The sequence below is a fragment of the Stylophora pistillata genome, chromosome 5 (assembly GCF_964205215.1).
Source record: "Stylophora pistillata chromosome 5, jaStyPist1.2, whole genome shotgun sequence".
Classification (NCBI taxonomy): domain Eukaryota; kingdom Metazoa; phylum Cnidaria; class Anthozoa; order Scleractinia; family Pocilloporidae; genus Stylophora; species Stylophora pistillata.
This window is the reverse complement of record NC_142523.1, coordinates 30,037,166-30,049,350: the sequence shown is the minus strand read 5'-3', so window position 1 is coordinate 30,049,350 and position 12,185 is coordinate 30,037,166. Positions and strand designations below refer to the sequence as shown.

Below are 12,185 nucleotides of genomic sequence, written 5' to 3'. Positions count from 1 at the left end.
TTTGTCCCTCCGGTGCAGATGTTCCCTTGGCAGAAGCTTTCCAGTGAAGTTTAAGTTTGCAACCATCAGCCTTTAGTGACTGAATCATATCCGGTAAGTCATTGTTTACTTTCTTTTCTATCCAAGCTTTAGGGTAAACATCCTTTGCTGTCAGTGGCCCATGTGTGCTGTTTTCTCTAATCTTTTTTAAGTTCTTTCTTGCCTCTTGCAAAAGGTCTGTGGTGAGTATTTGGGCATATTCTTTCATTCTTTCTTCATGAACCTCACGTGCAGCTTCTGTGGTCTTGGTGTTGGTTTTCCACTGTGTAGAATGTTCTCAACAAATGTGATTGAGGCCTATTCTGATAACTCTGACATGTTATCATTAAGATACAGTTGTGAAAGGTTGATCTGTCTTTCTGCAAGAACATTGTTTACAGGAAGGCTGAAAATGTGCTTGGCGTAGAACTCGAACAGCTTTGGAGTGGCTTCTTTACTTATGAGTGAGCTCTGTTGTGATAAAGCCATTTCTTTGATCTCAGATAGCAATTGGGGTTCCTTTAGTTTCCAAAGAGTGGCCCATTTAATTAATCCAACTCTGTCCTTTAAGAGACCAATGTGAGAATGCAATGTCCATGAACATGAAAGGGATTGTTCACTGACTTCTCTTTTTGATTTTCAGATCTGACTGGAATTCCAAGAAGCTTTAAAACCAAATGCCAGAAATGACTTTGGTATCTCTGATCAGCTCCCATGCCGAAAAAACTTAGGAAAAGTTAACCACTCTGCTCCATGATCTTTGATTTCTTTAATTGCTTCTTGTAACATTGGCCTCTGCACTTGTTTTTGAAAATGGTCAATAGCTGCTGGGTCTTTCAATGACATCTTTACCTATTGTGATGTTACAAGAAAAATGTTCTGATGGAGACTTCAACATTTCACTTAAAGTTTCGTGGTGCTTCAAAACAGTTGCTGCCATAACCATGCAAGGTAACCATTGGAAAAACCAAGTTCTGCATCACTAGCTTGGGATGTGTTCAGAGATGGAATGATGAACTTGTCAAGGAATTCAAACAAAAACTTGATTTCAACTTGAATCATAGTACTTGAGTTCATCTTAATGACATCTTGCCAAATAGTGGGGTGGCTATCTGATTTTGGCAATCTTTGAAGGAGACGCTCAGCAAGTTGTAGACAAGCTTTTCCATACTTAAGATACCACTGGAGAGTCTCGTGATAATATGTCCACCTTGTGTCAATGAATGTCTGAGGAAGGGGTGGCTCTTTACTAAGAATACCTAGAGAAACATACATAACTTTGTATAGGCTTGTACGCTCATGATGGAGCCAAGATATTTTATGTAGCAATTGTAAAACATGGGGGTTACTCATGTCACCCTTTGCTCCAAACCCAGCCTGGCACATTCGTCTCAGCATGATGTTTAGTACATGTGAGTAGCATCCTACAAAGAACATTTCTTTTCCAAAAAATTTGGTGTTGTTTGCTAAGAGACCATTTACTTTTCCCTTTTGGGTAGAGGCATTGTCCCCAACCAACCCCGAAACATTGGTGATGTCATATTCATTTTTCACAACATGATAATCCATATCAGACTGGTGTTTTCCAGACCCGCTTGCTGTAAGGCTGTTTGCTAGGACATAGGCTTGGGGCTTGCTCTCTCTAGGGCACCTGGTGTGAACACCCACTATGTGCCTCTCTTCTCCTCCTTTGTGGGAGTCATCGCTCCAGAGATGAAAATCATACTTGGAGTTTCAGAAGCACTTGCGTAAAATTAGTTTGTCTGCTTCACCTAAGAGAACATTCCAGTCAGTAAGTGTACTTGGGGAGACAACAAAGTTTGTGGGAGGGCTCCAATCAAACAAAATATTGAAAATCAGATGTAATGCTACAGGTGTCTTTTGATAAGATAACAAAGATGCATGTTGCATGTATCTGACACAAGCCATAAACATCAAAGTTCTTTGGTTGTATCCATAGTTACCACGTGCAAATGTCTCCACAAGAGAATATCCCTTTTTGGCAAACTCATATTTCCCCTGCAATTTCTTTTTCAGTTTTGAGGAAGCAGATCTTGTGCCTCTTAACTAGTTGCTGACTTGTTTTTATTTTTCTTCGGTAGACGTAAGTTTGTTTTGACACTTTTTGAGTTGAATTTGGAGCCTCAACACGTCCTTTTTCAATTGGATATTCCTCCCTTTTACAAATACTGAAATTGTGAAAAGGTGACAATTGAAATTAGTAACTCACGGATTTCACGATAGAGTATGGTAACAAAGAATACAAAGTAAAAATATCCGACTAGAAATCCTATCAATGAGGTATGTTTAGAAACTCTTGATAGTGTATGACACTTAAAGATACGCGTCGTTATGATTTGCTGATCGAAAAATTAACTTGCCTGTACATTTTGTTACTGACCATGCGGCAATATCGACTACTCTATCTTAACATTCGAGAGGTTTTTTTTTCGGCTTCTGTTTGGTGGGAGTGTTATCTGTTTATGATTAAAACCATTTAAAAGTGGTGTCTACTACGATCGCGCAAGTTGCAACCGGCGAAAATTCAGAATGGGAATGAAAATCAGTCACCGTAATTGGTGGCTCAGACAATCTGCCGTACTATTCGTAGACATTTGCAAGTGTTTGCATTTCCATTCCCTCCTGAAAAACACTTGCCTAGACTGCGTCTTAGGGTTTTGACTGTTCCTTTTAGATTGGCGTTTTCGGATTTCAAACCCTTACACTCTCTCTCAAGTCGATCGAGTTTTTCTTCACTTAAAAAGCTGCACACTTGCACTGCAATGCTGCTTTTTTCTATGTCTTCGGAATAATTCACATATTTTGTCGGCTTCTTTTTGACTGGTGGCTGATTTTTGCAAGAAAACTGGCTGCCGTGAGCTCTTTTACGTGCCATCAGGTCTCATCGTCGGTGAGTCGGCCGGCGATTAATTAACAAAAATCTGTAACTTTGATGTCAACAACTCACGGCACGACCCTGCGTTCCTTTTCTCACGCAGTGCTACAAAGTAATATAATCTGCGCAAGTCTGAGATTTTCATGGGGTTACGGTTTCCATGGGTGGGGTACCTCTCCGTGAGGCCTAAAATTACACACTACGCTGGCCTTAGCAAGGCAACTACAAGCGCACTGGTTGGGCAGCCTAAGTGGATCCTTTAAGCCAAAGTCTTCAGAGCCTATTGCAAGAGCTAGTCCCCATACCAGCAAAGTAACAACTGGACATGCTCGAGCTATAGTGGGGTATACTGGCCCTTGCTGAGTTTGGAAGGACTGAGCGCACCGGACTGCCACTACCTCGGACCAATATTCCTCAGTATTGCCCTTGTACTCGGTTAGTAAGAAGTTAGTTTTCTGTACATTATATCCCCGACTTCACTATAGAGTCACTCTCATCTTATTTTTACAGCATTTATTCAATCGGATGGTTTCTAATACGGCAGAACTATGAGAGAAAACCGAAACAGGCTGTTACATATTCCACATATCAACAGTAACGTTATAGCACAGAAATAGCTGCGATTCAACAATAAAACTGCCTTTTTAAACATTTCCAATCCATCTCTTGGACGGCGTACGAATTACGAATTCAGAATAAAGTCTTCTATATGCGTTTTGCATCTTTTCTTTTTCTGATTTTATACGAGTATCATATCAAGATGAAATGCTCATTTAAATTCCGTGTCGAGAAACCATTTCCAATGCTGTGGGTGTTTCCTTTTTTTTTCCAATTATTCAGAGTTAAAAGAAAAAATTTAATTTCAGTCTTAAGAAAACACATAATGGTACTGTTTTATCATAAGATGAAAAACCTAAGTGTGACTTTTCTGCGACATGAACAGAGCCATCAAACCAGAACGACGTACACGCCAAAGTCACCGCAACGGATCGAAAGCAAAGGCGTACACAGACATTTTCGACTTGTGGGGGGGGGGAGAGAAAATGAAGCAAGTGCCAGGGAAGTTTGGTACTCTTTTCGGGATTCCGCCAAAATAATGACAAAGAAGATAAGGAGCTTCCCAAAGAGACGACAACAAATACCACGCTTAAATACTTGGCAAGGGGAGGGGCAGGAAGGAAAGGGGCCACTGCACGCTCCAAAAGCAAAATCGAAAGATAATAACTGCACAAGCATCTACTTGTTAGTGTTAGTTTCTATTTCATCGAATTTCAAAATCTAAGGGAAAAAATCACCAGAGGTCTCGCAATCGATTATTATACTTTTAAACTTCACAGACTGAGACCTTAACTAAATATGCATACTATAAGATATGTAACTTAAAAGATCACCCCTCCCTACTTACCACTTGACACTTAATTAAAACGAACAGTTGATTTGTATTTGCAACAAGATCTAGATGTGACTTTTTTTCGACTAAAAAATATTTGTTTGTTTGTTTGTTTGTTTGTTTTTTTCGTTAGAGGAAGAAAACAGTAGCTTAAAACAAAACCAAATCGTTGAATTCTTATCAAGCCATTAACGCTAGAACTGCCAATTATTTACAAAATTTTGTGGTATGGTAAACTGATATACTAGGCAAACTTGGCAAAACATCATCATAGGAACATTCCCCTTAATCAAATAGATAAAATTAGGCCCAATCTTTATCTACGAGTTGTTCCCATTTTTCCTCAGGGATATAGCAGAGGTAGCGAGACGCGAGAGCCTGTGAACTCTAATATTTCCGAGGAAAGATGGGGACCACTCGTAGTTCAAAACTTATTGCTTCACACACAGGTTGTTTTTAAAAGACACTTCCGACGGCTCAGTTACTTTAAACAGGGGGTTAACCTTGAACTAACTCTGATACGAACTGAAAAAATTCGTCGTACTCAGTTATATTTGCCTAATAGGTGCCATACAAAGGAATCTAGAATAATTGTCCTCATTTGTTTCAAGTTTTCATTTTACGCAGAATGATAAGTGAATAAAAAAAACCTAAGATACTTTACAACGCACATAATCGCGGCTGGTTTTTTAGAACTGAACTGCAAATTTTTCTGCAAATTGCTTATTGATCACTCATATATATGCAATTTATAGACGAAGTAACGTAGGTATCATTTAGTGTGTGTGAATGATTGTTCTTTAGAGTTTCTTTGATATTTATAACTATTTACAATTCAAGGTTAACAGACATAAAACTTGGCACATATAAATGGTCCTGGGAGCAGGAGAGGCCCCGTATGCGAAAGTACAGCCGGGCTCATCCCATTCCCAGGAGACTGCTACTAAAATATGCGCGGGTCAATTATGGATAAATCTTGTAGATTGTAATAATAGACACAGACACAGGACAAGCAGGGCAATAGCCTTGAAATAAAAGAAAAAAAAATAGCTCTCCACTATCCTTTACACCAGGTTTAGCTAAGAACAGAACAATGTCTGAAAAAAGTGTTATTTATAAGTTTTCTCACTGGTTTCTCACTGGTTCAGAGAGGACTCCAAAAACGAAAACCGAGCAAACTCAGGTTGTGGCTATGGGCCTGATTCGTCTTCCATTTCTGTTATTACAACAGTGTGACTGTTTAAGCAGAATATCTTTGGACCGGCTTTGGCGTGAATATTGCGCATGTTTTAAATTCTACAAACCAGCCAGCAAACCCTGCGGAGCTAAAAATGATATTATTTACCTTTTTAAGAGGCTGTCCGCCTAAGAACGCATAAAGCAAATTTCGGACCTTCACCGATTTCCCTGAATTTTACTGTAAAAGTCGAGACTTCTATCCCATGAACAAATATTGCGTTTATTTTTAACCAGTCTGGTTTTTTCACTTTTTACGAGATATTTTTCAAGGTGACCTCAAAGGCACCCAGTTTCCCCCCAGGACCTCCATAATTTAGCTACAAAATTCGAATGCTGCTGAAGCCGTATTTTCAACTCTAACGAGCTTTCTATCTTAAATGTCTAAGATCAACCTTTTGCCATTACGTTAACGGTAAAATAATCACACAGTATATATTTTTCACTGAGTTACAAATTTTTCAAAATACTTACCTCGAGCATAGAAATTTGTGATGCGTGAGGTACGTGTGGTTGAAAGCTATTTTCTCTTGTGTGGGACCTAATCTAGAGTCAAATTTATTACAGCCTATAAGCACTTACACCTAATAAGTAAATTATGGAATAGAACTTTTGGGCACTTTCATGGCGCGCCGCAGAGAGATTTGCGAATTTAACAAATATTCGCCATGTTGATCGAAACCAAAGTAACACGATCCGCACATGAATCCGATTTGTAAGCCCTAACGGCCTAAAAATTGCTTGAAAATAAAGTACCAACTCTTAATGAAGTATCAAAATCGATAAAAAAATTGTTTTGTCCGTTTTACATGGCATGGAGGAAATGTTTGAGAAAAATCTTTCTTTGTAGTCATATGCAAATTAGCTGCATGCGTTCCTTCTTTTTTCGACACACGCGTCCAAAATAGTTTCCGTAGCAATATTTGACCATGCAAACAATAGTTTCTATAAAATTGGAAACGTTACTGTTGTATCCTTTTTGGACTTGAGGAACTTACTTAATGTTCAAGAGCGCTAGCCTTTGTTTTCAGTTATCAACGACGTGCCAAAGTGAATTTGTTGTTGAAGAAGTTGTTCATTTCACTCGTGTTTATTATTGTGGCCAATTTGCCAGATTTGACCATTTCTTCCAGCTATTTGCTAAAGTTTTCCTTTTACGTGGTTAGCAAGTTTTTCATCATCATTTGTAGAATGGCATCACAGTTGGTTTGTTAGCCTAATGGTTAGAGCGCTGAACCGGAGGTGTTGCAAAAGTCAAGGGTTCGAAACACGTTCAAGCATGAATTTTTCAGGTTTATTTTTGCAAATTAAAAGTTTCGTCTATAATTGCGATGAACTTCTTCTCGTTCCACAGTTCCTATAGACTGTATTCATATATTCATCATTTCAAAACGGTATTTGTTAAAGAGATGAATTTTACATGATTACTTTTTTAACGTGACTGAGTCAGTTACGCCTGGTCACGCAACATCTAGTTTCAGAGGTTTGTCGAACCAAACGCCAATCCCGAAGATATGCAATATGATTGAGCCATCGACAGTTGGAGAATCCTGCCGGGACAAATTGAAAAATAATACAAATGATTCAAACTGGCATTTTAATAAACTCCTGCAAAATTCACATATCATTAATTTCTCGAAATTAAGAAAATCACAAACCTATATTTACGAGTAAATACTACTAACATCTCTCACGGTCAGGGTAGTATTTTTTCCTTTCTCTTTTCTCTTTTAATTTTTGCGAGTTAAGAACATCGCCACAAACTTAATAACGAAAATTTTGAGAGATTTTCGCGAGTTTTCTCAGAAGTGAGTACGTTAATTCGCTGAGTGCAACTGTTTATCAGGTTACTTTGAGGCTGCGCCTACTGTTCTAAAACAAACTCACTCCACAGGCACCATCATTTATTTTCCTGGGCTATGCAGCTTCTGATATAGTTTAATTAAAGCATCGGCATTCCCGTATAAATGACATCAGTTGTTCAATAAGGTCATTTTCCTGTCTCTTGATTTAAATGGTACTTCAAAAAACGACAAGATTTCTTTGACTGATTGCTACACTAAAAAGACTAAGCTTATTCTCCTTTGCGCACTCGCACAGATTAAAGGCATTGTAGGACAGAGGGTGCTGCGGCTTTAGTTCATTAAGGATGTGTTCCATCAGCCGTTTTCGTTCAGCTTCCTCTTCCTCTAGGGACAGTTCCTTCGGATTTCGCTCGATTTCCGAGGGTGTTCGTTGCCTTTTTCTGTTTGCTGTAAGGCGAGAGAAAAACCCCTGCACTTGGCTCCTGGTAAGCCACTCGTCTCGGTCAAACAACCTATTGCTCTGCTCGTCTCTTGCCTTTCGCATATCATTTGAAACTTGCTGAGGGTCAGCTTTTAGCACTGATTGTTCGCCTTGATCAAACTTTGCCGTTAAATACTGCTCTTAACTTTGCAGCTGAATCTAGTGCATCCTGCTCGTGGCTCGGGTAGGGCCCAGCCCATACTGACAGTGTTTACTGGAGGCATTGAGTCACGTACAACCTGGTGGGTACTAGTTTCGCACTGGGGTTCGTCAATGATGCTGACTGATGTAGTAAGCCTCTCTTCCCAATCTCTACGGAATTTATCATATACTGTTTCTGACAGCCTTTCATCCTTCACACAATGGTCCCCTACGTTCAAATGTAACTCGAGTTCTGAAAACGTTTGGAAACTCGTCACGCATCCAGGCTCCAAACATTCAAACATGTCCATCTTTGAATCGTCCAAATCATCGCCTTCATTTGAAACCTCTGTTCCAGGAACTGTGTATTCATACACACGTGCATTGTGAAAAGGGAAGAACTCCTTACTTACAACGAGAGCGGTGTCCCCTTGGTCATTTAAAACTAGTTGGTCGTAAGAAATCTCCTTGCCACGCCCTATTTCGTACAACCTCCACGCACGTACAACATCCCCAAACTGGATGTTGTGTAGCTTGCTAAGTCCATCTATCTTGTTCACTTCTAAGGTTCTCTTAGACCCGTTATCTTCATATACGCATGCGGATGTACCTTTCACTGGTCTCTCACAGAGCGCCTTTCTCGTGTCTCCCGCTGTTAGAATGTCGCGTCCTTAGTTGCAGAAACGTCGGATGCATGTTTTCACGGGGCACAGGATACGATCACACACATCCTTACCATACTGTGGCTCTGAAAAGTCATACCGAAAGACTTCAATACCTGCCCGCTGACCGATGTCTCTTGCTGCGGCAATGAGAGAATTATTATGATAACAGCCAGCTTCATCGGACCTCATGTAAACTCGAGTGATGTGGGGCTTCTTGGTTTTAATTTCTTTCAGTATACTCTCTATGATGGAACACACGGCGAACCAATCCTGCTGACAGGTGCCAAACAGATGGGCATAGGAGTGCAGTTCTAGGTTTCCTTTGTCGTTTTAGATCACTTGTGAGCACTGTCGAGATGTGCAAACTCGTTTCTCTCTTGCCGAACCAATTGGACTGCTTCTCACGAAATCTAAGCTGGATAAATTTCATTTCCCACTCCATTATGACAAGTGCACAGTCTTGACTGGTGCTTATCATCTTCAGCTGATCTTGTTTTGCTACTTCCTGGTTTATGGAGGGAACAATGAGAGCCTTCCACTGCAAAATGTCGGTTTTTGCCGGCTCGAAGTCATAGAGGAGATCATCTCGTTGCTTGCTGCTGTAAGGTCTCCAAGACAGTCCTCGAATTTTGTCTTCGACTTCATCAAGGACATTTCGCAGATTTTGGACACTCCTTACAGTTTTCTGTGTGTTGGTGGGAACAATTTTCCTGGAAGTCGAGATCTTGTTCATCACCAAGAGCGAGCTTACGGCAATGATCCGGACATACAGCCTCCTCTGGACTACAATGAACGCGAAAATCAGTCTTCAAGTAGCGTTTTGCTTTCTTCAGTCTTTCTAGAACTTCAGCGCTCCATTGCCTTTTCATTCCCCCTTTCTCTAAGTCGTCGACTATCATTTCAATTTTATGAAAGCCAGCTAAACCATCGGCAGCAGTGTTGTCGAGACCTTGCAATGACTTTCTCTGTGAGGCTTCTCTGACTTCAAGAGTCTTGAATAAAGTGGAGCGACTTTGAGGTTCAAACGTCTCCTCCTGACAGAATTGCATGTACTGGCTAATCATTGTAGAGCGCGTCACTGTACGCACGACGTTCGGCATCTTAATGGTGTCACCACTGTCTAACTGCAGTGACCTAGTTCCGTAAGACACATCCTGGTAAAAATATGGACGATTAATGAACTCGATAAAATGGTACACTTTACTCATATCAATGCGCACATGATGATGTTTTTTCTTCTCAGGCACTCTTCCAGGACCTATTGTTTTTGCATGACACCGCGCTCTTTGTATCTGACGAGTTGACAACTTATCGTATGGTGAGTGCAGTTTCTTTAACGTGCTAATCGAATACTTATAGCCATAAAGGCTTAGAATTTGCGTTTTGGTGCTTTTGGCTTCAGCATTCTTGTAAGCGGTCATCAAAGCTTTCAGCACGTCATCGGCTACTACTTTATCATTGTTTTCTTCACCAGGAGATATCAAGGCATGAAAGCGCCCCTTACCGTCGTTTAGGGCTATCACATCGTACACCAGCATGCAGTATTCAGCCGCTTTGTGGATGTAGTATTGTCGTTGTGCTGCAGTGCATTCATCTCATGAGTCAAGTTGTGAAGTTAGTGGTAGTCGCGTGAACGTAATATTGCTGGCAATTTTGTCCATCGCTGCGTTGTAAGTGCTGAGGATCTCTGTGTCGGTGCTCTGAAGAGAGGTTGCTTGAGCACTCCCTGGACCCCAGCCGGGACTAGAGAAAGGCTTTGGATTGAGAAAATGACGGAATGGAGTGGTCTCCATTTCGGTTTAATGTGCATGTATAGTAGCTTTCGCATCCGATCTGGCTGGTCTGAGAAATAAGACAGTCTCACTAACAACGGGAAAGGTAAGCGAGCATTTCTGAACATGATTTATCAGCTATAATGCCTCTTTTTATTGAAAGACTCAGTAAAACGGAAAGGCATATTTAGGGGTTAATTTGCGACAAAAAGAAGGGTTTCATCTTTTATCCAGCAGTGTTGTTTACATATTAAGTTTATTCCACAGCCACTAACACATTATTTTTCTGAGTTCCTTGCCTAGTGTGCATGGTTGATGTGGCATGCGCAAGCTAAATACACAGTGAGAAAAGTACGGAATCTAAGGGACAATAAATAGATCCAACAAACCTTTCAGAAACTGCTCCCTCTTGGTCTTGTGAACTTTCGGCAGAACCCCGCCATCTTGAACTCAACAATCGTTCAGCATGCTTCTCCCGGCAAGTGGTGCAGACAGCTATAGAGTAGTGCAAACGATTAATAACTCGCGATCGTAATGTATAATATTACTGGCCTGACCAGCTGACGTCCTTGTGTATGTGTTTAAAGGAAGAGTATTCTTGAGCGGTAAGGTGCGTCGACGCGAGCTCGGGGAATGGGAAGAAATTTACACACCCGATCCATCACTCCAGAATATTGCCGCTCACTAAGTTGCCAGCTACGCAGGCCAGTTTAAAAAAGACGAAAACAAGAAGACAAAAACAAAAAACTCAAATAAAACAAATACAAAAATGAAACAAAGAACAAAAAGTAAACAAAAAAGAAAACAAAGAAAACCAAAAATATTTAGAAAAAGGAAGAAATTTACTCGGCAGTTTAGTATGAGCTACGGGAAAGTTGAAATGTGAGCAACAATAACAGAAACTTTTAGGAGTAGTGTATAGTAAGGGTAGACTTGTAGGAGTGCAGGGCTGGAAAATAAAGCTAGCAAACCACAAGTTAAGGCTTATGGTACTTACGTGATCCAACAGCAGCGATTACGCCAAATATACGTTTTACTTGGTCGGCCATTTGGAAGTTTACAACGTAGCTGCCCGACACACCTGTAGTTTTCCCGGTGGGGATCTTGGACCCCTCCAGAATCTTCCATGTGAGTGTCGGTGCCTCGGGCAGATTGTCATACCCGCGAGTTGACTTCTCGACAAATGTTGTATTCCCGTTCTTGCCATGATTAGCTCCACTTCCGTAATAGCGCTGCATTTGGATAAGTGGAAGCTAAGTAAATGGGCGGATATATGTGCGTTGCAGTCGGAGAGCAAAACGTGCTTCGCTTCTTCCCTACTAGACCCACACGGAGTCTGTACTATTTCGTAAAGAGAACAATTTAAGGGTTCGGCAGACATCTTTCCGATAAACAAACACTACAGTATGAATGCTTGCGCAGTTAAGTCAGTAAATGTCACGTGACAACTGGTGTAGATCCCAACGGATTTTAATTGAATTACAGCGAAGTAAACAAAGTTTCGAAGGAGGGAAAATAATCCGGCATAGGATAAAAGAAGCTGTTAGGAAAACGAGCTCTGTTGCGTCCTGCCGAAAAAAAAAATATCTTGCTACTGAAGAGAGGTTAAGGAAATAATACTGGTAAGATCTTCGATGTCCACTTCTCTGTGGTTGATGATAACTGAATTAGTTGGCGATAAGCGTGCAAAACAAACACAGCTGTTTTACTTAATCAGCGCTTCGTGGGAGATAAAAATGGCCATAAACTCAAAATATACCTTGCCTCAGAAGTGTGGAATA

The 12,185-nt window shown here is 40.6% G+C and overlaps 1 protein-coding gene and 1 pseudogene across 1 annotated transcript; both read right to left on the bottom strand.

The window, feature by feature from the left end:
- Positions 1-939: 939 nt before the first annotated feature.
- LOC148731373 (uncharacterized) lies at positions 940-8,821 on the bottom strand (annotated as a pseudogene).
- Positions 8,822-9,276: 455 nt separating this feature from the next.
- Positions 9,277-10,170, bottom strand: LOC148731372 (uncharacterized). The gene has a single exon (XM_088761906.1). It carries the CDS (start codon positions 10,168-10,170, stop codon positions 9,277-9,279), a length of 894 nt encoding a protein of 297 aa, XP_088618032.1.
- Positions 10,171-12,185: the final 2,015 nt, after the last annotated feature.

Coding starts and splice junctions, on each gene's coding strand:
- LOC148731372 (XM_088761906.1), bottom strand. CDS start 10,170: ATGCTGGTGTACGATGTGATAGCCCTAAACGACGGTAAGGGGCGCTTT.